Below are 27484 nucleotides of genomic sequence, written 5' to 3' on the forward strand. Positions count from 1 at the left end.
ATTATTTCCATTAATGAGTCATAAATGTACCTTGTACATCTGGGTTGTCCATCAAGAAGATGAGTCCCCATCTGATGGTGGTCGCCGTCGTGTCGGTTCCAGCAAAGAAGAGATCGGCTGCTGACACAACCATGTTCTCCTCATGAAATGTTGAGTTCTCATGTGACTTTTGCTAAAAGTAAAAATTGATGTTAGTTTGCTAAAGCTAAACTCAATCTGGTTTCTGTGGTTTAAATAAAAATAGTTTTTTGACAGGTCAGATTTGAGATTGGAGTGCTAGAGTATCTCACTTTTTCTATCTCTAACAGGTAGGCATCAATGAAGTCTCGTGGGTTTTCCGGATCCAAAGTTTGTCTGTGTTCTTTAACTTCCTCACGGATGAAATCCCGTAACTTAGTGTTGTTCTGAAAGATCTTCTGATGAGGTCCAGGGAAGTGCAGGAGGAAGGGAAGTAACATGACAATCTAAAACAGAGAAGCATTCATGAGATCAATGTCCCTCACGTTTAATGTGTTTTTTAAATACAGATTCTTAATGTATGACCATTTTATTTACCCAAGTGCAATTTATTAATAGGCGTCATGCCCATTCAAACTGAGGGGACTTTTGAGATTTGCATGCAACCTCAAAATCAATTAAGCATCTTTTCATCTCTTACTTTGCTTAAAATGTTTGGTGAATGATCCCCCTGAATTTATTGAACATTATTTTTAGTTTTTACACAACCATTGGAACATAAAATTATTAAATAAATGTCAACTTCTCAATGATTAAATCTTGATCGTACCTGTCCTAAAGCAGACCCTGTCAGCATAAGGTTCTCATTGAGGATGTTCAGAAGGTATGCAAAGCGTTTGTTATCATATTCAAAGCGATCTCCAAATATGATGGAACAGATTATATTGGAAACTGCATTATGTAAGGCATGCTGCGGATCAAATGCCGTTCCTTCAATAAAAACAAAGTGAGAACAGAAAAGATAAAATTTACAATACACTAATAAAGCAGTGCAATGGAAATATAACACATACTAAAAAGCAACTGTTTACACCCAAGACATTGATGCTGTATGACTTTTAAAATTAAATGTAGACATGTTTACACCCAGACACTAAGGAATGAATCTGAATCGAGGAGGTACATCCCACACCTTCTGCTTTGAGCATCTCAGTAACCAGATAATGGGCTTCATCTAACACACGCTCTTCAAGAGATTTCTTTCCCAGACCAAAGTTTCTGAGCGTGTGAAGAGCAAACCTTCTCTGCTGTCTCCATGAGTGACCATTCGTCATTGAGATACCTGAGAAAGACAGAGAAGATGTTCATGATTTTCCTCTGCACACAAGCAGAGCCGGATTAACCCAAAGGCAAACTAGGCACGTGCCTAGGGCCCGATTGGCGTGATGGGGCCCAGACAGAGGGGGAATTTTTTTTTTACAAATGTCCCATCTACAATTTCGCCGCTGTCGGGCGGGATCCCCGTATCTCCAAAACCATTATTTTTCAGGAAATTAAAAAAACGCCGTATTTATTTGAAAATGACATCCCATGGTGCAATGTAAAGACACACTGCCTTTAAAGCTGTTTATTTATCTTTAGAAAAATAGGCAGAAGGTGATGTACGTGAAAGGGATTTTTTAATGATAGTAAAAGCATAGTCCATATTAAGACGTTAAGACTGCGCCTCTAAACAATTCCCAATCTAGCTAAGTCTGTAACTGTTGATTATTAACTGGGGTGATATTAAATCATGAAAATGAAAACTGACATGTTTTTATGGTCTTAGTCTCGACTCCTAAAGGACTCGGCCTCGACTCAGACTTGCTTCCTCAAAGACTCGGTCTTGACTTGGATTTGACTTTATTTGAAAACAAACAGACTTGGTCTTGACTCTGTCTCAACCCTTCAAAGACTCGGTCTTGACTCAGACTCGGCATAGGCAGTCTCGTCTCCATCACTACGCGTAAACACTGGAGCGGTAGTTTCTTCAACTTGCTTATTGTCAGTATATGAGACGGGAGACAAGAGAACCCAAGGGCAGACGATGTCAGGGAGTGAACAAAGAACATTTATTGACACGACAAGAAAACAAAAGCCCACGAGGGGGCAAAACTCAACATTAAACATGATATATCAAATACATACACAACTTGATTAACAAGACTAAACTAAACTCGAGAACAACATGGCAAACAGCAACAGGGCACAAATGAACACAATGATCCAGCACTAGGCAAGAGACAAGGGGAGCTTAAATAGGGAAACTTAACGAGAGTGACACAGGTGCACGGGATGAACTAATAATGAATAATTAACAGGGAGAACAAGGGGGCGGGGACTAGAGACGAGACACCAGAGGCACATGCCACAATAAACAAGGCATGGCCTCCACATGAAACAAGAGACTGTCAGAGCTCTGCCATCACAATAAAAAATAAATATAAAACCAAACTCTCGTGGCTCTCCTGACACTTATAAGTTATGTCAACTATATACTACTCAAAAACCCAAAATAGTAGGTTAAATTAATTTGCATAAGCAATTTGATTTAACTTGCATTGCAGCATTTTTTTACAGTGTATTCTTTGATGGTTTCCAGAGCATTGAAAAGGCGTTCAGCATGGTTGCATCATACAGCTGTTACATACTGGATTTTCTAAGAGCCCACCATCAACAACAAATGCAATAACAATAAAAGAAATACAAAGTAATAACTTAAATGTGTTTACAGTTTCAGAAGACAGTTTGTGATATTTATCGCTGTTATGAATGTGACTAATAAATCACTCTTATCTGTATATGCAGAAGTGAACTGAACTGGTTCAGAGGGTTGGGTTTGTTCTGGTAATCATGGATCAGTTGAGATTATCCCGAGTCCCAAGAGCCCAACTGTATACTCTTATTTGTTGAGGTTTCTTCTCCAGATCTTAACAGGTGTCTTTTAAGCTCGTATCATTTCAGGAGTGTTGGGTCTAGAGTACTGACCTGAAATAACCAACAGAGATTCAGTGATAGTGGGTAAGTCAGTCTTTCATCTGATCAGGGCTCTCAAGTTTTATCAAAAGTTTGGAGTGAGATTTCATCTGTTAGGGGAGGAGCCACTTAAATATTTGCAGCAGCGACCCCTCGGCCCCAACCAATTCTCTCAGGTTTTTGGTAGCAGTTAAATTTAATATATTGTTTATAATTGATTAGCACAAATAGAAATTATAACAGTTGGGAAATCTAATTAAAGACAAAGTCATAGAAATTAAATACATTGTTTTATTTCAAAAATACAAATATATAAAAAATTGCCCCAAATGAGCCAACTGAACTGCAACATTGCAGAACTTGCCCTGAGCATACTTGCAATACAAGGTGTGTTTGTGTGACATCTTTTAAACAGATAAATGCAATGATTAATGTATACATTGGCAGGATATAAACATTACTAAAATAAAAGCCAGAGTATAGCTGAATAGCTAAAAAGGGTATGAATAAAGTATAATTTGAAAATAATGAAATAAATGAAAATGAAATATCTTGTCCTTTCCATTCCCAGGTGAAAAAAATACTATAGTAATTTATAGTGTTTTTGACCCATACTATAGTAATGTACTTGAATTAATTTGTTGTGGTAATTCTATAGTTGCTGTGATAACATAACAACTATAGTAATATAAACGTATTACTTTATCCAATACTGTACTACATTGTCTACAACTATAGGGTATAATATACTAGAATATACACTACAGATTACTGTAGTATAAACTAAAGAATACTAACGTTAGAGTATTTATTACAGTTTATCAGTTCACTACTATAGTTAATACAGAGTATGCTGTAGCAATCATTAACAAAGTGTTGTAAATACTATAATATACTAAAATTTACTATACTATTAGTATGGTTCAAAAACACTATAGTATTTCCTATAATATTTTTCACCTGGGATTGTTTCAGGTAGCCTCTAGTGTTTAGTACTTTCCTAAAGTTAAAGCTAATTCTGATTGCAAAGCAGTTCGATTTTTTAAATCAATAATAATTTACCTCGGCTATATTTCCCAACAACAGTTTTTATTATCTTTGATCACATTTTTGTGATGTCATCCAAGAATCGTAAAATCAAATTGCTATAAAAAAGAATGCGTTACCTACCGCTTTCATCGGATTCTTCTCTTCCAACTGCCACTTCGTCTGTGTGACGTGAGAATCTATGTTGCCTAGTAACGAATGTGCTTGCAGCAGGATCACGAAATTTACCCAGAAACAACAAATTCTGATTTCTGATTGGCTGGTAGGTGACAATTATATCAGGATGTCTAGTGTGACCGTGTCCGCGGCTCGACAGATATGAACTCGGCAGAGAACTTCTCTCCTGTGCCTCGTTCATTAATTGTATAGAGTGGGAAAAGTTTTCTTATTTTTTCAGCGTGAGAAATACAAGGTGTGGCGTGTGAGCGTGTGAACTTACTGAAATGCGTGAGTCTCACGGTGAATGCGTGAGACTTGAGAGCCCTGATCTGATCTACACGAATGTGCATGTGTATGTAAGCCTATATCTGTCTTTGCACTTAAGTATAATCAACTTTGATTTACAAGTCATATCTCTTTTAAAATCTTGTATCTTGACTAGTGATGAGTTGCTGTAAGTTGAAAAAAGTTAAGTTAATTCAACTTTATTTAATAAGTTACAGCAACTCATCACTAGTCAAGATAAAAAAAATTAAAGCTGACTTGTAAAACACTGAAAACATGCATGTGTTTATTAACTATGTGCATCTCTGTCATGTCTGTACAGAAATCTGCAGTAAAGAAAGTCATGCCGCAGCTGGTGGTGAAGATCTTCTGTGGAAAACACATTAGAAATTTTACTGATGCACTTAAAAGGTAAACATTTTAATATGTTGGGGTTTTGGTCAGATTTTTAACAACTTGTATTAATAAAAATCACAAACACAATGGAAAACAACATACATTCTCTGATATTGGATGTTCTGTTTTATAGTCCAACAGATGCAGGGCCGGTTTTTGCTATGGGCAATGTGGGCGAACGCCCAGGGCGCAATCTATGTGAGGGCGCAACTTTTCGCTGTTTGCATACCTTTCTCTGTTCAGCAGGGGGTCTTCGCCCCATGGCTTCCTCACCTCCTCGCTGGTTACAACCTACGGTAAGTATGGGGTTCACACTGTTCGTTTCTCTGTTGTTCACTCTCTTTCTCTCTCTCTCCACAGACAGCAGCTGGGACACAAGACACAGTCAGTTCAACTTGGCTTCCTCACCTCTTCGCTGGTTACAGCCTACGGTAAGTATGAGGTTCACACTGTTCGTTTCTCTGGTATTCACTCTCTTTCTCTCTCTCTCCACAGACAGCAGCTGGGACATAAGACACAGTTAGCTCAACTTGGCTTTCTCACCTCTTCGCTGGTTACAGCCTACAGTAAGTATGAGATTCACACTGTTCGTTTCTCTGGTATTCACTCTCTTTCTCTCCACAGACAGCAGCTGGGACACAAGACACAGTTAGTTCAACTTGGCTTTCTCACCTCTTCGCTGGTTACAGCCTACGGTAAGTATGAGGTTCACACTGTTCGTTTCTCTGGTGTTCACTCTCTTTCTCTCTCTCTCCACAGACAGCAGCTGGGTGCGGTGCCCTCCTGTTTCGGTAAATCATAGACTTGGGGGTTATTTAAGTTGGATAAGGTAAGTACGGCGGACTTACTAATCGTGGTTTCCTCTCAGTAGGTCAGATCAACAGGTAGGTTTCTGGCGACGTCGGGGACGAACCCTCACGGCGAGCTCGTTGGTCACAGGGGGGTTGACACGTCACGTCGTCTCACCAGGCCGAGCGCTGCCCTTCTCTGTCTGCCGTCTAGGCGATCGTATCCCGAGCAGGGGCGCCCCTTTGTAGAGACCCGGGACGGCGGAGTGCCTACACCTCACTCTCTGCAACAGTAAGTATTAGGTAGATCAACGCATCAACAATCATGACCTTTAATTGTACTCACACATTCACCAATCATTCAGTCCTTCACCGCCGTTTCTCCAGAAATACCCCAACGTCTGGACGGGAAATCGTTTCCGTAGCACCACTTCGCTATGTAGACCTAAAGCGTGTTCACAGCATAAATTCTGATATTCTCTGCTAAGACCGGCAACCTCTTCGTCTTCCTTTGACAAAGTGTACGAAGGCGGGGGTTTGTCCGACAAGACACACAGCAATACACAGCAGTACACAGCAGTACACAGCACCACGTCAAAAGTGTAAGTTTCCACGACACAAAGACTCACACACCACGCTCAAGTGTACACAAAGGACGCCCGTCTCTTTACACTTTGCTCAGATCCGATGGTTGATGGGAATATTCGATCTAGCTGATGGTCTTGTGGCTGTGTTTAGCTTCCTCAGATGTTTCCTCGGCTCACCCACCACGCTATCTCAGGGGTAGGGCCGCCCTCCTTCTCCTGGAGGTATCCACTGAAAATACAGGTTAGTGTACAAAGCGTCTTCACCAAATGTTATACTCACAGGCACCGTAAACGTTAAATGTCACTGTCCTTTGCTTCTGATCCACACAACAGGCAAACATCAATCCTGCAAAGCAGGGCGTCTCTCCAGCGTTTACACAAACCACCCGCAGGTCTGCACTCACATATACTCCGTTTTCTTCTTACGTTATGGCTGTGCTTACGATTTCATCTGTTCGTTTTCCAACCCTTAAGGTTCACAACCTCTCTCCAACTACACTGCTTCAGCCTGGGAAAAAGAGCCGGACCACTACCAGCAACGCATCCGATGAGTACACACAACACTGCAGTACAACGTCAACAACCAGCCTCCAACTGTGATTTAAACTGTTCTATTTATACTGGCCTGCCCGGCGTGTCCTCCAATAATCGCCGCTCCCGTTAACTAGGCACAGCTGTGTCTAATTCCGCCGATTTCCCTCTCGCGGCGCTACCGGAAGTTCCGGTGTTTTTCCTTACTGGCCCGGGTGGGAAACACTTCCGGGCGGAACCAAACTTCCTTAACTTTGGTTCCGCCCCTAAAGATCGTCAGCTTGTGACACTTATACTTACCGTAGGCTGTAACCAGCAAAGAGGTGAGAACAAACCAAGTGAAACTAACTGTGTCTTGTGTCCCAGCCGCTGCCTGTGGAGAGAAAGAGAAAGAGAGGAACGTTACGACAGGGAAACGTGAGAGCACGTGGGGCGAAGACCCCCTGCTACGGAGACAAAGGTACGCAGACAAAGAACTATCCATTCAACAGTCACACTGCTTTGTACTCTGCCTCCAGGAACGAAGAAGGAGGGCGCCACGGATAGCAGGGACCAGGCCGGAGCCTGACGTTCCCTTCCCCCGGCTTACGGTGGTCTCCATCCCCATTGCCCCTTTGTCCCTGCCTGCCCGTGGCAGTAGTCTCCCTGGAGGGAGGAGCCAGAGATCCCTTAGTTTTAATTGCCCTTTCCCCATTTCCCCATTCTTTTAAATATTTAAATAAATAAAGATTTGTTTTAAATTTTACCTGCTCTCGTTGTTGTCTGGTCATTGGGTTGGTTTTGGGGACCTCCTCAAGGTGGAAGTTGAGAAGGGGCGTGGCTTAGCCTATTAGCAGCCAGCCCCTGGGTGTGACACTAGCAACCATTAGAATTGAGGCATCATGCGCCATGCAACTAAATTCACTCTATAGGCAACATAGTCTAGTTTGTGTGTGCAACACAAAAAGTGCAAATTCACACAGACCTCCTGTGTAATTTTTTATTGCTTTACGCTATGTGTGTCAACTTAAATAACTTCTAATATACATTGACATGGCATTTTGTAAGCTACAGTGATATAGCTTTTTAAATTATGTGTAGTGTATGCTTAGTTTATATAGGATGTTAACAAATACTAATAAAATGTGTGTTATGGTAATTTTAATTGGGTAACTGATGCATGTGTGAAATAAGTGTATCTTACTTACATAATTGTATCTTAATTGTTAATTCAGGGGCACTTCTGAAAATTTTTAAAGCTAGAGCATCATCTGGCCAAAATGAGGAGTCAGATACTTCCACAGCAGCAACTGTGGGTGTGTGCGCGTACGTGTGTGCACGAGTGGGTGTTTATACTGTATTACATGTTTTTCTCTGTTCTTGCTACCTTTTTGTATTTAAGATTATATATAACAAAATAATACATGTTGATGGCGGGGTTTGGGGGTAATTCTTTTTTTTTTCTGGGGGCACTCAAGGGATGGTTCGCCCAGGGCGTAAATCTAGCCAGGACCGCCACTGAACAGATGATGCAACAAACAGCTCAGAGGAGAAACAAAGTCTTCATACCAAAGTTACTCAAGAAGATTTAGGCAGAAAATCATCTTCAGATTTGGAGCTTTTGAGAGCAGAAGAACACACAAAGAATCTGCTGGCTTCCATCAGACAGGTATATGACAGATTATAAACAAATAAACACCACAGATTTCAAATACAATATCTACGATTTAAATATATTCTCTTAGCTCTATTTGAGGAGCTCAGAAGCAAAAGCCGCTTAAGGCCACCTCCACCAAAAATGAGATAATGATATTACCAAAATGCTCTCGGCACATATTATATGTTCGTCAAATACTTTTGCTTCAAATCTGCTTAAAGGTGCCAAAGAATGCATTGTAATAATCTATTAAATTGTTCTCTAATATCTACAAAAGGTATGTGACAAAAAATATCCAGAGACGGGTTTATGTCCATTTACAACCCTATAGGATTTGCCTTTAAATGAAAAAAGATAATTTATTACCTTAAAAGGGTCATGAATAATAATGTTGAGCTCTGTTCTGATTGGCTGTTTCTGCTTCAGTAGCTCTGTGTGTTTGTAAACAGATCTTATGTTTGAGTCTGTATCAGATGAAAATATAGATTTTTAAGGAATAATCAATTGTTTGGAGATTGTTACTGGATGTTTCTGAGTGGTAAGTTTGTGTTTTTTCAGTATGGACCTGCAAAATGTAACGTCAATAGTAGAACTTTAGCCTAAACGCTAGCATATAGCATTAACTAGCATATAGCGCTAACTCAGCAGTCACAACTTTGTTTTTAGCATTGTAACAACATTGTACTTAATTTAATGTGTAATTTAATGTTTGGGGCGTGAATCTCGACTGTAACGTTACGTCACAGTTGGTGTTTTCTTGAGATTGGTTTGTTTTCCAGCGCTCTTTTGCATGCACAAGGTTTACATAAGAATGAGGAAACAATCATGTTTATGATATGATATGTCATTGTACAGAGCTTGTATTATTAATCTATGCCTAGGTAAATACAGTTTTACATTCTATGGCACATTTAATCCTGGCCTCAGGCCTAGCGTTGCCACCCGTCCTGGTTTTCCCGGGATTGTTCTCTTTTTTGAGTCACAGTCCCGGAAAATTTATATTCTTTCCCGGGCCACGAATTGTCCCGTTTTTTTTTTGTGAAAATTAACTTTTAAAGCAGAATTTCCTGGTTTCAAATTAAAGTGTGTCCTTCCACTGTTTCTGTGTTCATCCAATCCTGTGTCCGTAACCGGGTAAAATAGAACAGGTAACGCAGTGGATTGGCCAGGCGTTTACTTTTATTTGATTGAAAGCTCAGCTTATCGCCTAGCAACTACCTATGCTGTCGGTTGGTCGCACGCGTCGCATCCACAGATTCCACACACACATCCTGGATGAAATAGTTTGAGTTAAGTTGCTAGTCAGCTTTTAAAACGATCAGTGGGGTTGGTCAAAGGTGAACTTCAAGTTATATTAAACTTTAAATGATCATGCTTGGAGTTTAAAGCATTCATTGAGGGACAGCCGAGACTTCTGCAGGCAGCAAAAAGGGATGAGGAATACACATGCAAAAAGAGGTGAGAAATGTCAGTTTTAGGTTGCCCAAATTTACTAAGTTAACAAAAACAAAAAGTTGTTTATAATCTATTATAAAACGGCTCGTTCTGGTTCTTCATTCTGATTGGTTGAAACGCGTTCTAAGCCGTGATAAAATACCCCGGTAAACCCACGGTTCAGACCGCATCACAAGTATCATTGCGCCACTGTTGCTGTGTACTGATTTATGAAAATAAACACCACACTCTTTAATCATTTTTTAATTTTTCTACATTTGCACAATTATGGCGATATCCAGATAAATGTCAATAAATAAAACATTTCGTCAATAAAGAGAAAACGTTCTCTGAAGTTTTTTTTGTCTTATTGATATTTCCGCTATTATCCACAAGATGGCAATCTTACCCAACTTAAACACTGAGGCATTCACTCGACACAACAGCGTTGTGGTGGATTTAGCGTGACGTGTGTTTTGATCAGGCTCTGAATCTGATCTCTTACAAAGGTTTTCACAAAAATGGAATTATCTCCGCATTTAGCTGAAAATTTGAGAGGTGATAACTGATAAGACAACAAATGAAGGTAGGATGAAACGTTTTTTGATGTTGTTGGAAAGCGGATGGACTGTTCTTTCATTTGATATTTTATTTTTATTATGTTTATTTAAAGAAGATAATTTTTCTGTAAGACATTCAACTAAAACTGGGTGGCAACTTAAAAAAACGCTGACGGGGAAAGAGATAAGCATGCTTCCAAGCATATTTGATAATCACTTCAGCAGTTGCACGATATAAATGTTAATGTATAAATTAGATGAATGGTGATTTATAAAATAAACACCACAGTTTTAATCATATTTTCATTGTGTCTTTGCTGCATCTCTGTTGGTTGGGAACTGCGCTCTGTTTCAGTCACACTTGATTCTGAGGAACTACTTTGTTTGGCGGAAGAGTAATATTTATACTAATATAATTACAACTTTGTGTTTTATTTTATAAAACCCCGCTAACGTTATGCATATGAAGTAACCGTTTTATAAACCCAATAAACCCCTCGAAGCAGTGGGGTTACCAGTGCATTTTATAACAGCCAAGGGGGTTTAGCTTCGCGTTGTGCCTAACAACGCCCCTTAGCTGTTATAAAATGCACTGGCAACCCACTGCTTCTTGGGGTCCATTGCTTTATTATAATACATGTAATCATGTTTTAATTGCTAAAGAATATATCCTATATTTGTACAAAGGATTATATTTTATAATAGAATATAATTATGCAGTATATGTTTACACAATGTTTATAAAAAAGTATATTTAATGTATGTATTTAATGTAGAAAGGAGTGCATCTACATCAGGGAGTGCATCTACTTCAGGGAACGCATCTACGTCAGGACAAATATAGGTAAGAGAGGGAATAGAGTCCTACAACTGTTAACATAGTATATTTGCAAATATTATTGATCCCCCCTCCAAAAAACAAAACAAAAATAAATTTCATCTGAGTGTCCCGGTGTTACGGGTAAATCCAGGTAAGACAGGATGCGGATCCAAGTGCAGTGAGGTTTATTAAAAATAACAACAAACAAACAAAAACATAGCAGGTAATCCAACAAGAAACCAAGAACACGGAACACGAAACACCATAATATCAAATAACGATCGACATCAGACACTGGAAACACTAGGCTTAAATACACAGAGTAATCAGGGAAAACAAGACACACCTGGGGAACAATCATCACACGGACCAATGAACAAAAGAACTACAAAGAACTACAGACATGGATGACACAGACATGACTTCAAAATAAGAGTGCAAGACAGGGTACACAGACAGAGTTCATAACATAGCCCCCCCTCAAAGGGCGGCTTCCAGACGCCCCCCAGAAAACCCCAAAGTACAACAGTCCAGGAGGGCGGTGGCATGGAGGTGGACCCGGGGGAGGGATGGTGGGCCAAGGCCATGAAAGTCCAAGGGCCAGGGCGGAGCCGTAGGCAAAGACAGGGACCACGGCGGAGCCGCGGGCGGAGACTGGAGCCAGGGCGGAGCCGCGGGCGGAGGCTGGAGCCAGGGCGGAGCCGCGGGCGGAGGCTGGAGCCAGGGCGGAGCCGCGGGCGCAGGATGCAGCCAGGGAGCAGCCGGGGCCGGAGACCCGGACCTAGGCGGAGCCGCTGGCGCAGACAGCGACCAAGTAGCAGCCGCCGCCGGAGACAGGGACCAAGGAGGAGCCGCAGGCGGAGACAGGGACCAAGGAGGAGCCGCAGGCGGAGACAGGGACCAAGGAGGAGCCGCAGGCGGAGACAGGGACCAAGGAGAAGCCGCAGGCGGAGACAGGGACCAAGGAGGAGCCGGCAGAACTGGCAACCAGGGCGGAGCCGGCAGAGCGGGAACCCAGGGCGGAGCCGGCAGGGCGGGAACCCAGGGCGGAGCCGGCAGGGCGGGAACCCAGGGCGGAGCCGGCAGGGCGGGAACCCAGGGCGGAGCCGGAGACCAGAGAGGGACTGGATACCAGGGTGGTGCTGGTGGTATTATGAACCTGGGTAGAAGAGAACAGAGAGAGGCCCTCTGGGCCTGGTTAGACAGGGCAGTGAGTTCACATCTTGACATCTCAGACCAGACAGTGAGGGCAAAGAGCTTGGGGACAGTCTTCTTAGGACATGCAGAGAGTTCAGCACTGGCCATAGTCTTGGTGACGACAAAGAGTCTCTGGGGCATCGCGGTGACCACACTAGCTGACCAATGGGGCTCAGATGACTCACTCGGCTCAGATGACTCACCCGGCTCAGATGACTCACTCGGCTCAGATGACTCACCCGGCTCAGATGACTCACCCGGCTCAGATGACTCACCCGGCTCAGATGACTCACTCGGCTCAGATGACTCACTCGGCTCAGGGGAATCAGATGACTCACTCGGCTCAGGGGAATCAGATGACTCACTCGGCTCAGGGGAATCAGATGACTCACTCGGCTCAGGGGAATCAGATGACTCACTCGGCTCAGGGGAATCAGATGACTCACTCGGCTCAGGGGAATCAGATGACTCACTCGGCTCAGGGGAATCAGATGACTCACTCGGCTCAGGGGAATCAGATGACTCACTCGGCTCAGGGGAATCAGATGACTCACTCGGCTCAGGGGAATCAGATGACTCACTAGACTCAGGGGAATCAGAAGACTCAGGGGAATCAGAAGACTCAGGGGAATCAGAAGACTCAGGGGAATCAGAAGACTCAGGGGAATCAGAAGACTCAGGGGAATCAGAAGACTCAGGGGAATCAGAAGACTCAGGGGAATCAGAAGACTCAGGGGAATCAGAAGACTCAGGGGAATCAGAAGACTCAGGGGAATCAGAAGACTCAGGGGAATCAGAAGACTCAGGGGAATCAGAAGACTCAGGGGAATCAGAAGACTCAGGGGACTCGGGGGATTCACTCGTCTCAGAGGACTCCGGCGATTCACACGTCTGAGGGGACTCGGGAGATTCACTCGGCTCAGGGGACTCGGGAGATTCACTCGGCTCAGAGGACTCGGGAGATTCACTCGGCTCAGAGGACTCGGGAGATTCACTCGGTTCAGAGGACTCGGGAGATTCACTCGGCTCAGAGGACTCGGGAGATTCACTCGGCTCAGAGGACTCGGGAGATTCACTCGGCTCAGAGGACTCGGGAGATTCACTCGGCTCGGAGGACTCGTGTTCATGAGTCTGGTTGATCTGCCGTTGAACTGGTGAGCCACACACTGAAAAAACATAGCACAATGCCAGTGCTAACATTGATGATTCACACAGATTAAAAAGTTCGGGGAGCTCCGAGGCCTTCAGTGAATCTATGGGCACAAACAGTTTCAAGAGCTCAGTAGCTGTCTCATGTGATGTAACACACCTGCTGGCCGATGATTCACTCGGGGATCTGCTCGGGGACGATTCACTCGGAGATTTACACAGGGAAGATTCACTCAGAGATTTACACAGGGAAAACTCACTCAGAGATTTACACAGGGAAGATTCACTCAGGAAAGATTCACTCGGAGATTCACTTGGGAAAGATTCACTCGGGAAAGACTCACTCGGGGATTCACTCGGGGATTCACTCGGGGATTCACTCGAGGACGCACTCGAAGACAAACTCGAGGACTCACTCGGGGATTCACTCGGGGATTCACTCGAGAGAACGAGCGGTCCAGGGATTCTGGTCGCTCGGACAGTGATCAGCGGGTAATCCAACACACTGGAGATTAAGCAGCCGACCCGGGCTTTCACGGGATGAACCGGATAACCTGGTGACTTGTGCACCGGCTCAGACACGGCGGAAGTCATCTTGTGAGCGGGGTCGGACAAAACACAGGGAAACCTTGGAAGCACGAGGGGAAACACACAGGGGAGCGAGGAATTGCTGCTGGATCCTTAATGGTCGATCGTTCTGTTACGGGTAAATCCAGGTAAGACAGGATGCGGATCCAAGTGCAGTGAGGTTTATTAAAAATAACAACAAACAAACAAAAACATAGCAGGTAATCCAACAAGAAACCAAGAACACGGAACACGAAACACCATAACATCAAATAACGATCGACATCAGACACTGGAAACACTAGGCTTAAATACACAGAGTAATCAGGGAAAACAAGACACACCTGGGGAACAATCATCACACGGACCAATGAACAAAAGAACTACAAAGAACTACAGACATGGATGACACAGACATGACTTCAAAATAAGAGTGCAAGACAGGGTACACAGACAGAGTTCATAACACCCGGTTTTTCACAAATCAAAGGTGGCAACCCTACTCAGACCATTCAGAAAAAACTGCTTTGTTGGCAAAAAAAAAAAAATACTCTTTTACAAGAAAACACATCCGAGCACACATTTGCTTGATTGCATGTGTTTTTTTCTTCTGATTACCTTTAAGTTCAGGTGGGTTACAGGTTAATACATGCTGTCCATGGTTCTGAAATATCAGTCAATCAAATATTAGCACTGTCCGTGGTTCTGAAATTCATACACTTAACTTACCTCTCTAAACTTACCTCTCTTAACTTACCTCTTTAAGGAACTGCCTCCAAAAGAAATCCATTCTCTATCAATAATAAAATCATGTTCTTCACTTTCCAGGCTCCAGACAGACAGTGTGTGACAGCACCATGTGGAGATCGCTCTGGATCCAACATACATCTGAAGACCAACGTGACAAACACAAAACAACTCTTGACACATGTATCACATTTCTACACATGCAGCTATCCCAATTTAATGTCTTTTATATCAGTTTAACCTCTCTTCTTTTACACATTAGATAGTTTGAACAGTTAAAGGTGCAGTGTGTAATTTTTAGAAGAATCTCTTGACAGAAATGCAAAATAATACACAAAACTATATTATTAGGGGTGTATAAAGACCTTTTTATAATGAACTCATATGTTTTTATTACTTTAGAATGAGATGTTTTTATCTACATAGACAGAGGGTCCCCTTACGTGGAAGTCGCCATTTTGTGCTGCCATGTTTCTATAGAAGCCCTTAATGGACAAACTTTATTTACTAAGTTGTCTCCGTCAATTACATGTTTTTCTGGTGGCGGCTACCATAGCTTTTCGATGCGTTTCAAAAGCGAGGGGTGAGCAGTGGACTGAGCTGTTGGTTGCAATTCGCAACCTCGCCACTGGATGCCGCTAAAATTTACACACTGCACCTTTAAAACTGTGTTTTGATATCCATTTGTTTATTTCTTTGCTAAATTGCAAGAAAACGTAGTTCACTCTGGAATTTATTTATAATCATGATTTTATATTATCTCAATGCTCGATAGTCTCTTAAAAACAAAATAATCCTTTTTCAGACAAATATGCTAATAAAAACAAACACAGAGAGCTGTCTCCTGTTAGCTATCTGTGAAGAACTGCAGGGTTTGGATTCACAGATAACCCAGAACATCGAGAAGAAACTGATGAATCTTGACCCGTCACATTCAGGAATCATTCATCAGTCAGAACTTACATATCTCCTTCTCAAACAGAAGATTCCTCTGAAGCTCACATCACTCTCCTGTATCTTCAAATCATTCAGTGATACCAACAACCCGGAAAAGGTAGATCCCTAAACCAAATTCCTTGACTTTTCCCTTACTTTCACTGATTTGAAACTTGAATTTCCACGACCTATGTCCAGGATACCGTGAACCTGGATAATGTAGAGTATGTAAAAGTGAGTTTATAAAAATGTAGCTTAAATGTGTAAAGTGAATAAACATTGCCAGTAAACAGCTGTTTAAATTGTAGTCAGTGCAGGTTTGGATCCGGAAAAGGTATTCCCTACGTCACAACTTGGAGAATTACATTTTTTATAAATGAAAACTAAAATTTAGAGCATCAAACAAAAATCTTTGATATTCCATGACTTGGACAAAATTATACAATTTCCTGACTTTCACTGTCTGGAAAAAAAATCCATGATATTCCAGAAATTCCATCACCCATTGGAACCCTATGTCATGTTCAATATAAGTAGCATTTTATCTGAAGATGTTTTAAAAGAAACTGCATTTTTTTATTAAGATTTCTTCTTTCTAACATCAAATGGATTCACAATAGGTATTGAAAATGTTATTTACCATTAGATTGCATGTTATTTTGTCAGTATCGTTACCTTTACAGGAATAGTTCACACAAAAAGGAAAATTTTGTCATTTTCTCTTCCTCACGTTAATCTATACCTGTATGAATTTCTTTAGTATGTTTAAGATGTTTTGATAAATAATGGTAAGCACACAGTTTGCGGTACTCATTGACTTCCATAGTACAATAAGCAACAATAATGTAAATATTTAATCATTATTATTACTATTTCAATTAAACAGTAATTTGTAATACCCTAAAAGTATAAACCTTTATCCAGAATAACTATTCTGTGCGTTCATTAGATTTTATTTGCCTTACAGGTTCACTATAAAGAACTGCTGGAGTTCATACAAAGAGCTACTGATGGCCACAAACATCACCTTGATGAGGTCTGTCAAACAAATGCATGTTTTCTAATATTTGCATTGAACACTATCAATAAAAGTGATTTATTTTTGAACATGACTCACTCAGGCAGAGATTTGGGACCTGGAATCAGTGACATATAACGACAGTATAACTGAAAACCAGAAAGACTCGTGGCTTCAGAGGTTTCAGAAGATGGAAATGGCTATGCAAATGTATGACATCAAAAATACAGGTAGAGTAACTTTATTTAAAAACCTTTTTGGTCACAGGGTTTATTTACGAATCAAGCTGTTGCAGCTGGAAGAAAACTTTACAGTTTTTTACAGAGCTTTTATATTAACTGTTACTTAATAACAGCAATCTTGAGCACCAAACAAACATTTAAAAATTCTGATTTTATGTTGTTTTTTTGTTTGTAGGTTACATTGACAGGGATCAAGCCAAACGCCTGCTACACAACTACAGTCTTATCTTTAATCTGAATCTGAGTCCATTAAAGATCAATGAGGTCACACGTTACTCTCAGCAAGAGGGAAAAGTTAATCTGGTCTCGGCTCTACAACAGCTTAAGGAGCTATAAACATTTTCAGTCCCGTAGGGGAAATTTTAAATATGTTTTAAAAATGTCAAAATATGCAAAAAGAGAAACCACTTCACCTGAAAAAGTTGCATTGCATTTGTCAATTTAACTAAATTCAAATCAATTCATGATTTTCAGTGTTCAGCTTAACAATCTAAAATAAAAATATATTCTCATGCTTGATTTTTATAGGTTGATCCTCAAATTCAATATTTGAAATGAACACAAGAGGGCAGTCATATAAAGGCAAAAATATATTTAGGAAACGTATTTAGACTTTGTGTTCATCTGTGCTGATTAACTTGGACACGTTGGACACAACGTGTAAGTTTCTTTAACTTTTGTTAAACACAGAGCTTTGTTTATGCAATAATCTAAAAGTCTATGGAAAAAAATTCATGGGCTTTTTCGTGAAGGAACAAGTATCCCGCTAACTTCCGGGTTTTAGCCTACAAAAATACGTCATCCCTGCGGCTCTCAATTAAATTTACTTGTATTGCGTTTTTCATTACTCATATTATTGTTTATTTAGGGATAAGTTTGTGTTAATGGTTTTTAAACCTAGTTAAAGCGAAAGGTTTCTAGTCAAAAGAAGTGAATGTTTTCTTTGAGAAAGAAATTTGGTGAAAATCCTATTGCTTTAAGACTTAATATAATTTGCTGGGCAAAGATTAATCGCGATTCATCGCATACAAAATAAAAGTGATTTTTAGCATAATATACAAGTTTGTGCTGTGTGAAATTATTAAATATAGATAAATACACACACATTCATTCAGGTATGTATTTAAGACACATTTACATATAAATATATTTATTTAAATATTCTATATATAAATTTAAAATAAAAATAAAACATTTCTGAAATGTATATATGTATGTATGTGTTTTTAAATATACATAATAATTACACACAGCACAAAAAAAATACTTTTATTTTGTTTGCGATTAATCGCACTGACTCTTTGTCCAGCACTAAATTTCAATATATTGGACAGTATCCAAAGTCTGGATTTGTTAGCAAAGTCTGTTCACATTTTTGATTGCCTCCTGCTGTCAGTACCCTCTTAAAATATCCAGCTAAAATGAGCATAAGCTGGTAAGCCACCAGCCTGACCAGCTTTGCCAGGCTGGGAGGACCAGCTTAAACCACTGCCACCTTAAACCAGCTAAAATCAGCTACCAAGCTGGTCTTAGCTGGATTTTTCAGTAGGGTATGTAATAAATGTTAATAATCAAATAATAAAACACATCCAAAAATTAATCTACATTTAATTCATACAGTAAATACTATTTAGCGTTATTTTACATTTGATTGTTACATTTCTGTATTTTAAACAGCTGTGTTTAACATTAATAATAATAAATATTACCTGAGCAGCAAATCAGCATACTAGAAAAGGCATATAGAAAGGATCATGTGACACTGCAGACCCGCGCAATGATGCTGAACATAAAATTTTTGCTTGGAATAAATTACATTTTAAGATATTTTTAGATTGAACACAGTTGTTGTAATTTGCAATAGTATTTTACAATAATATTTATTTATTAAAAAGCCAAAATGCAGTTTTGATAAACAAGAGACTTTAAATATTAAAAATGGCATCATACACAACTCAAAATTCATTTAATAAATTACATAATTTATTAATTAAATTTTTTTTATTTTGTTATTGTGTGAGTCCTCCCCAAGGATTTTTTAAAATCTATTGGCGTGTTGACTGACGATCAATCTTTGGCATCTCTGCACTGAAAAAAAAAATCCTTTCAATTTACGTAATTTTAATGTGTACATCGGTCCCACATGATCCGATTGTTTAAAACCAAAATAATTTTCTCAAATTAATTTTTATGTGTCAGACCAAAACATTTTAATTACTTTAAGTAGTCTAATAGAAATATGTTGACTCAAAGTGCTATTTCTCTTTACTATAACACATTTATTTTGTAATGTTTAAGTAATTTTATTATGTAAGGGGACTAGATTTTCATCTCTAATTCCAACATGCTTTTTTAATGCTTATATTATGGGATTATGTAACTCTAAAGCAATTTCATTATGTCTCTGGCACCAGAATAATCATCCATAATTATCCAAATGTTATTTATTTAAAAAAAATACAAAATACATTTGCATTGGCATAAAAAGCAAAGAGTTTTGTACAAATGTTTAGTGATATTGAGGCATTAATGCAATAACAGTCAATAACTATTACAACAATCAGCACATGCAGTACATACACAAAGGGGCAATTTCCCAAACAGGTTGTAGATTAATCCATGACTAGGCCCTCGTTATATTAGGATATTTTTAATAAAATAAAGTTTACAAACAAACCTACCTTACAAAAACAACACTGGAGTACATCTTTAGACAAAACAATGGCACTGATATATGGCATTGCAAAAGTCTGGGACTAGGAAAAGCCCCATCTGTGAAACTGACCCAAATGTTTAAAATAGTTACTATCACAGTAGATTTAGAAGTGCTAAAACACAAACACTGCATTCCAAAGAGACATGCAAAACAGTAAGTACTATTATTTATAAAATGGATTTACAAACTGGAAAATATCACTCCTTCAGAAAGTCAGAGCTACAGCATTTGTATAAACTGATAAATCAAAGATTCATCAAAAACAAAATACAACAACCATTTCCAAAATCGACTCTGAGCAGCAAACTGTTAATGTATTAATAAGAGAAAACACTTAAAACAGATAAAAAATTCAAAAATGAGCAGCACAGTCTTTCTGATCCTTTCACTGAAAGAAACTGTTCGTTAAAGTTACTCTCAATGCAGTTTGGATTTCCTCAAAAATAAAGTGGAGATCAGGTTTAAGGCATACATCAGCTCAAACACGATGTTGCAACACCTTCATGGCTTCCAGGACTATACAAAGATCCTCTTCTTCATCACAAGAAGCATGTTGTTTGAGAGCACAAATCCCAACATTGGTGTCTTCAAATGACCTCACTGATGCTGACTTCATCCATGCCCTGTACAAAACAAACAAATGTAGTTAAAGAAACAGAAAAAAGGTTACTGTTACAATAAAAGTGTCATTGGAAATTAGTACAATGCAAACAAATATAAATGTAAGTATACAGACCCATGTGCATTGCCACAGCATGTTACAATTGGTAACAAATACATGGGTTACAAAGCAAGGCAGCTGCACTGTCCACTGCTCTGGGTGTGTGTGTGTGTGTGTGTTCACAAGGGATGCTCCGATCGATCGTCCAATAATGGCATTAAATGACTCGATCGGTGCTCGCTAAATCTGCCGATCTCATAAACCGATCTTTCTGTTTACTTTTGTCATCAAAAGGATCCTGAATGTGGCTGCAATTAAAGACATTTTTTTACGTAGCACGAGCATTTTTACAACCCTTTGCTTATGTGCGGCGTGCAGATTTGTATATCTCTCTTTGCCTTTACAGAGATATGCGTATTTTCTATGAGGACGTGCTCCGGTCAACAGCGCGAGGCGTCTTCACATCCCCATCAAACAGCGTATACAACACATATATATCACGGACATTTGCATTCTCATGCCAACAGTTTCTTATTTGCATGCGTTTTAAAGTTTTGAGCGTTTAAACTTTTATTTTCCTCACAGCTGCTTGTCTGCGTTCAGCCGCCGCCCACACACAGCAGCCTGTCATCAGTGCACGTGAACAGAGCGATCTCTCTCTCACGTCTTAAAGCTGCAGTAACCTAATTCATCTCTCAATAAAATCACTCTCTGCTCTTGACTAAAGAACTTTTATACTTCATACGAATGCATGTACATTTAATTAATACAGTAAAGACTGTGAAGTGTTTTATTTTAGAAGACATAAGCCTTTTTAAAGCCATATTAAATTTCTCTTTGCAGAATAAATATTTGTCGTGCTTATTTATTTGAGTCACTATTAAAACAATAATATACCTAATTACTGCAAGTAATATAACAAAGGCAACATCCGTGGTATTATTTTATCTAGAAAAATTTAACAGTTACAGTCATCAAAGAGCTTGCATATCAGCTTTAAAAAAATCAGAATCGGTATCGGCCGATCACGAAAATTACAAATCGGTGATCGTATCGGCTGCAAAAATCCTGATCGGAGCATCCCTAGTGTTCACTACACTGGAATGAGTTAAATAAAGAGGCCACGTTTCGAGTGTGTGCTACCACACCTGACAATCACATCAAAAGTGAATTCTCTCATTTTCTCACTCTCATGTTGTTACAGACCTGTATAAATGTCTTTGTTCTGATAAACATGAAGGAAGATATTTATTTTGAGAAATGTTTGCAACCAAACTGTTCATGAGCCCCATTCACTTCAATAGTATTATTTTTCCCCACTATGGAAGTGAATGGGGCTTATGATTGGTTTGGGTACAAACATTCCTCAAAATATCTTCCTTAGTGTTCATCAGAACAAAGACATTTATACAGGTTTGTAACAACATGATAGGGAGTAAGTGATGAGAATTTTTATTTTTGGGTGAACTACCCCTTTAAATCTTCCCAGGTGTTTTAATGACCCGTGTGCCAAAAGATGTTGTAACTAAAACATACTAAACGTTCTGTACTTCCAACAATGTTTACACATTTTTATGTCTATGAATCTATATTACTTACTTCTGTCATTTGATCATTAATTGTTTGAAGTCTTTTTGCTAGCTGTCATCCTTTCTGCTAGAAGAGTTTCGTCAGGTTTTTGGATTGGAGGTCCAGGTGACACAGGAACACAAGACAGTAGTGATTCTTTTAAATTCAGCATTTATCTGAAAACAAATGAACCAACCATTGTATATTTGAGTACTGCGAGTCAAAGAATGATAATTGTATATTAGTTACAAAAATAAGATATAGCTCCTAACAGCAGTACAAAAGTAAAAAAGAAATGACTTACCAATGCTGTGTAGCGCATGAAAGGATGATGGACCTATAAAAGGAAATATTCAGATGTGAAATCAACACATAACCTCAAATGATGAAGGTCACACATACATAGAGCAATAATGAAATAAGTAAGTTATAACTGTCATAGGACGCAATGTTGGACAAAATGAGATCTTAAAACAACAAGGTTCTCTTCAGAAAACGTCAGCTTTAAGGTGTGGCACTTCAAAGCGATTTTTTTTCAGTTAATATAGCAGACGTCACGCGAGACATTTAAAAAAGCTTTTTCTAATAGAATCAAGTGTTGCTCGTGGCGTAGCGAAGTCACGAATAACTGACGCGGGTCTGATAATCTGATTAAGCAGACAGTTTGTTTCATACGCAATGTCATTATTAATGTAGTCAATTGATATTATCTGGTAAATTTAATTACATGTATAACGTTACTCTGGACAGAATAACTTTTGGTTAGCGTTTTATTTGTCCTGATACGTTTCCATAGAACAGCTGAGTAAAAAGTGCCTCAAAAGTCAACTCAAAGCTGACAGTTTTCAACACGGATAAAACTACAAAACGTGAAATAACGTTAAACAGCTGACATTTTTAAAACGCTGTGTTTTTCTTTATGAGCTTGACTGACTGTTAACTTACTCCACCAACCTCCTCCAAACTAATATTTACTACAAGTCATTGCAATGGCTACATATTGTAAACAAAAATAGTCTATCTAGTGAAGATATATCACGTATGAAGTGAAGATAAATAAATAATAGAACTTACTTTCATAACGTGATGTCCGTCTGAGAGAGTTCTTCTGACTGACTGACTGCTGTTGAGTCTTCATTTTGGCGCCCAAAAAAAACGATCTTTATTCTTCTTTTATGGCAGTTGACGTCCTTCTCATTGAGCTATACTGCCCCTGCTGCTCAGGAGGTGTCGTTTTGTGTGCAAACCCAATTTTATTGCTTTAAGTATTCAATTCAATCAATTTTAATCAATGTGAGAATAATGTGTTCATTTTACATTCAAACAAAACATTTTAATCCTAATCAATTAAATTATGTTTACACAAGGAATATAAATATTTTGTGTTGCATATACATGTTTATTTTATTTAAATTCAAAGACCCACTAAGTCCATTTTTTTCAGTGTGCTACGGCAGATGATTTTGAAGGGGTGAGGGTGTCTCAATGCACTTACGATACCATCCATGTCTGGACACTGTGAATTTGGTGGCCAGGAGAAATGAATCCGCTGTAGGAGACACACAAAGTAAAGGAAAAGCTCCATCCTTGCCAGGGTCTCTCCAAGACAAATCCTCGGACCTGAATAATGAACATAAAAACACAATCGATAACAATTTTGTTTAATAACTTTTGCTTATATAATCAAATCTCGACAGAATCACATGTGAACAACTCACCCATTGAGAAAGCAACGAACGCCTCAGGTTTGTAGAAATGTCCGTTCTCATCCAAGAAATTCTCTGGATTGAAAGTGTCCGGACATTTCCAATGCTCCTTATCAGTGAAAATTGCTGTTAAGTTTGTCATGATTATAGTTCCCTAGAAAAGAGAGTCGATCTGAATATGTGCTTAAGATCTGTGAAGGAATCCTACAAAGTCAAGGGCACATTTAAGCCCAAAAGTCATTCATTCATTACCTTGGGAATGTCATATCCTCTTAGTTTGGTTGGCTGTGTGGTTGCATGAACTACACCAAGCGGTGCGATGTTGGCACAGCGCTGAATTTCATGAACAGTGGCGTATGTGTAGGAAAGTTTGTCACGGTCATCCATGCTGGGCAGACGATCATAACCCAACACCTGAACAATCTCCCTATGACATCGCTCTGTGACAAAACATATTACATGATGTAGATTGACAGAAATACTATGACATCATGACCATCATGTTTAAGTGCAGGTAAAGTCAGACACTGAACATCTAAGCAGATCATCTGATTTATAAAAACCTCACGTTAAGAAAATCTTAGTTAAGTTTTATCACCTTGCACATCTGGGTTTTCCATCAAGAAGATGAGTCCCCATCTGATGGTGGTGGACGTCGTGTCAGTTCCAGCGAAAAAGAGATCGATTGTTGACATAAGCAAATTCTCTTCATGAAATGTTGAGTCCTCATGTGACTTTTGCTAAAGGTAAAAATAATGTTAGTTTGCTAAAGCTATACCTCAACTATATCTGTTCCGGTGAATATCTCACTTTCTCTATCTCTAATATGTACGCATCAATGAAGTCTCGTGGGTTTTCCGGATCCAAAGTTTGTCTATGTTTTTTAACTTCCTCACGGATGAAATCCCGTAACTCAGTGGTGTTCTGAAGGATCTTTTGGTGAGGTCCAGGGCAGTGCATGAGGAAGGGAAGTAAGTTGGCCATCTAAAACAGACAAGCATTTATGAGATCAAGGCCCTTCACGCTTAATGTGTTTTTCAAATGTGACATTAATTTGCAATGTATGATTTTTTTGATCATACCCGTGCCATAGCAGACCCTGACAGTATGATGTTCTCCTTGAGGATTTTCAGTAGGTGTGCAAAGCGTTTGTTATCATATTCAAAGCGATCTCCAAACACGATAGAGCAGATTATATTGGAAACTGCATTCTGTAAGGCATGCTCTGGGTCAAATGCCCTTCCTTCAATAAAGACAAAGTGAGACCAGAAAATATCAAATTCCCAACATACTATTATAGCAGTGCAATATGACACATGAAAAATCAAATGTAGACATGTTGACTCCCAGACATTCAATCTTAGTAGAGGAGGAACATCTCAAACCTTCATCTTTGAGCATCTCAGTAACCAGGTATCGGGATTCATCTAACACACGCTCTTCCACAGATTTCTTTCCCAGGCCGAAGTCTCTGAGCGTGTGGAGAGCAAACCTTCTCTGCTGTCTCCACGAGTGACCAAACGGTGCCATTACAATACCTACGAAAGACAGAGAAGATGTCAATGATGTTCCTCTCCACACAACAAATGTGAAGGGACTGAGACTGTGCTCCAAAAATAACAAAGGGTGCAATGAGAAAAGTCTGCCCTTATAAGGATAAAAGCACCTGCCGCTGGAACATTCTTGCAAGTTATGCAATAACCTTATTGATTTTGATTCACAGCATGATGTCCCAACCCTCCAAACAAAGTTTTACTGACCGAGATTTTTAGAAAACCATTCCATAAGAGGTAAATATGGTCTTCCAGAAAAAGTTGAAGCCTCTTGGACCAGGGCTTCCTTGGAGATCTGAAGTGTATTTAAGATTATTATGGGTTGTCTTCCCATGTACACGGTAGACATTTCTCCATATTGACGTTGCTGATTGGTAAAAAGTTACAATGCTTAGGCTTGGTTTCACAGACAGGGTTTAAGTTAAGCCTTAGTTAAAATAGTACATTTCAGTACCTTTTATAAATGTGCTTTAGACAAAATCTGCTTAATTAAACATCTCATTTTAGAAGGTGATTTAAATGTAGGAAAATAAAATATGACCAGGAAGACAGTAAAGACTCACTGATCTGATAGATCCCATTGGATCCTTTATAGCATATGGTAACGTTCCCACAAAAGGGAAAGGTGTGGGTCCAGGTGGAGTTCGGGCTCTGGTGAAATGAATCCTCATCATCTCAAACAGAACCAGAAAGATCAAACCCAGAACCAAAGCCAGGCTCACGGAGTTCAGGTCGAAAATCATTGCAGCGGTCCCTATTACAACAGACTGAAAACAAACACTAAATGACCTCTGTGCTTCTATAAAACTCCAGAAGAAGAGGGTGGAGACAATAACAGAGAGGAAGTGACAATTCATCCTGTTGTGTTAACTCTTTCCTAGATCTTTCCTCTTTAAATCATAATCTGACTCTAATTTAATATACTATGAATTTAGTAGATTATACCAATTATCTGTTGGTCTTAAATTAAATAATTGATTATAAATAAATTCTCATAATCCTAGTTATTCGTTTATTAGGAACCCAATATCGCACAGAGTACACGTCAGCCATTGCGTATATCTCACAGTCTTAGTCAGAGGTTGCAGGGTAAACTAATACTTTTACGTCTGGCCGCCCCATGATTGCTCCAATCATAAAAATGGTAATTTATTCACGATCATGCAACTTGCTAAGTCAGGTGACAGAAATCTGAGAGTTCTAGTGAATGTGCCCCATGCTCCATTCAACATCAAAACACCAGTATGATCATATCCTGACAATCTTATTTTGCTGTAATACCAGACTCCTTCTAATCTAATAGAATAAAACATTTCTGAAGAATTTAAAATGAATCAATAATAACAATTTATTTTTACCAGGCAGGTTACACTACACACACCAAATCAATCATTTGGTTATTCAAATTTATCAATCAGAAATATCAACATTTACATCAAATTTAAATTAAACATTTAACTAAAAAGACCAACATAAATAATAAAAAGTCACAAAGTCAAATCATACCTGGCAATCAAAGACACCAAAGTGTGTGAAGTTTTGAATACAGATGCTTCCATAATGTTTGAATACACACACAGACTGTGAGGGTGTCACGGTTCACGGATTCATTGACTCGCCCACGCTATGTGTGTGCACGTTGTATGTATAGGCGTTGTTCACCTGCACAGCTCATTATCTCTGCTGATAAGCTCATCACCGCCAGCTGTTTTGATTGAGGGTGGTCTATAAATTGTTTGTTACCTCGTCTTGTCTTTGTCAGATGGTTGTGGAGGTTCTCTCGGACTCAGCTCAACACGCTTCTTCCACTATCCAGTTTTTATTCCCGTGCCTTGGGTCTCAGTGATTTTTTTTCTCTTCATCCAGTGACATTTTCCTCAGAACAGTTTAAAGTGGCATTAGTTACAACACTGCTCTCTGGACACGCAGCTCTGTGGGGAACAGTGGTGTGGCAGAATCAACATCCTTGCTGCTCTTTGTTCCAAGCACTTGAACAGGAGATGAGACAAGTGTTCGAATGCGCCATCGCTGTCCATAAGGCGGTGCGCCAACTCGCCGACCTTCGACAGAATAACCAGAACGTCTCTGACTACCCTATTGAATTCCAGACGTTGACAGTCTAGTGCAAATGGAACAAAGAAGCGCAGTAGACATGTTCCTGCAAGTGTTGGCTGACCATGTTCAGAAGGAAATTTACACTTTGGAAC

The 27484-nt window shown here is 39.5% G+C and overlaps 2 protein-coding genes and 2 long non-coding RNA genes across 4 annotated transcripts in view; 1 reads left to right on the forward strand and 3 right to left on the reverse strand.

The window, feature by feature from the left end:
- LOC129431300 (cytochrome P450 2B4) overlaps positions 1–26062 on the reverse strand; it is a 33952-nt gene extending 7890 nt beyond the window's left edge. The window contains exons 1-11 of the mRNA XM_073875540.1: positions 25841–26062; positions 25485–25644; positions 25110–25262; positions 24807–24967; positions 24535–24708; positions 24323–24464; positions 23977–24164; positions 23737–23878; positions 23514–23638; positions 291–464; positions 31–172 (exon numbers count right to left, since the gene is read on the reverse strand). Of these exons, the coding sequence (XP_073731641.1) occupies positions 31–172; positions 291–464; positions 23514–23638; positions 23737–23878; positions 23977–24164; positions 24323–24464; positions 24535–24708; positions 24807–24967; positions 25110–25262; positions 25485–25644; positions 25841–26020 (1741 nt within the window). The 5' untranslated portion in view covers positions 26021–26062. The remainder of the gene's footprint in view (positions 1–30; positions 173–290; positions 465–23513; positions 23639–23736; positions 23879–23976; positions 24165–24322; positions 24465–24534; positions 24709–24806; positions 24968–25109; positions 25263–25484; positions 25645–25840) is intronic.
- Positions 3040–6169, reverse strand: LOC141369333 (uncharacterized). The gene is made up of 3 exons (XR_012372990.1): positions 5709–6169; positions 5090–5362; positions 3040–4833 (listed from the first exon to the last, which is right to left on the reverse strand). It is a non-coding gene; the product is annotated as an uncharacterized lncRNA (long non-coding RNA).
- On the forward strand, positions 15419–17408 carry LOC129431310 (uncharacterized). Its single transcript, XM_073875692.1, has 4 exons — positions 15419–15930; positions 16780–16848; positions 16934–17060; positions 17248–17408. The coding sequence occupies exons 1-4, from the start codon at positions 15688–15690 to the stop codon at positions 17406–17408; spliced, it is 600 nt and encodes a 199-aa protein (XP_073731793.1). The 5' UTR covers positions 15419–15687.
- Positions 19677–22421, reverse strand: LOC141369335 (uncharacterized). The gene is made up of 3 exons (XR_012372993.1): positions 22323–22421; positions 22049–22194; positions 19677–20411 (listed from the first exon to the last, which is right to left on the reverse strand). It is a non-coding gene; the product is annotated as an uncharacterized lncRNA (long non-coding RNA).
- Positions 26063–27484: the final 1422 nt, after the last annotated feature.

The sequence above is a fragment of the Misgurnus anguillicaudatus genome, chromosome 13, assembly GCF_027580225.2.
Source record: "Misgurnus anguillicaudatus chromosome 13, ASM2758022v2, whole genome shotgun sequence".
Classification (NCBI taxonomy): domain Eukaryota; kingdom Metazoa; phylum Chordata; class Actinopteri; order Cypriniformes; family Cobitidae; genus Misgurnus; species Misgurnus anguillicaudatus.

Excerpts from the sequence above, each read along its gene's own strand:
- LOC129431310 (XM_073875692.1), top strand. The coding sequence starts at position 15,688 with ATGCTAATAAAAACAAACACAGAGAGCTGTCTCCTGTTAGCTATCTGT. Across the intron at positions 15,931-16,779 it reads ATACCAACAACCCGGAAAAG|GTTCACTATAAAGAACTGCT; the intron begins GTAGATCCCTAA and ends TTTGCCTTACAG. Across the intron at positions 17,061-17,247 it reads GTATGACATCAAAAATACAG|GTTACATTGACAGGGATCAA; the intron begins GTAGAGTAACTT and ends TTTTGTTTGTAG.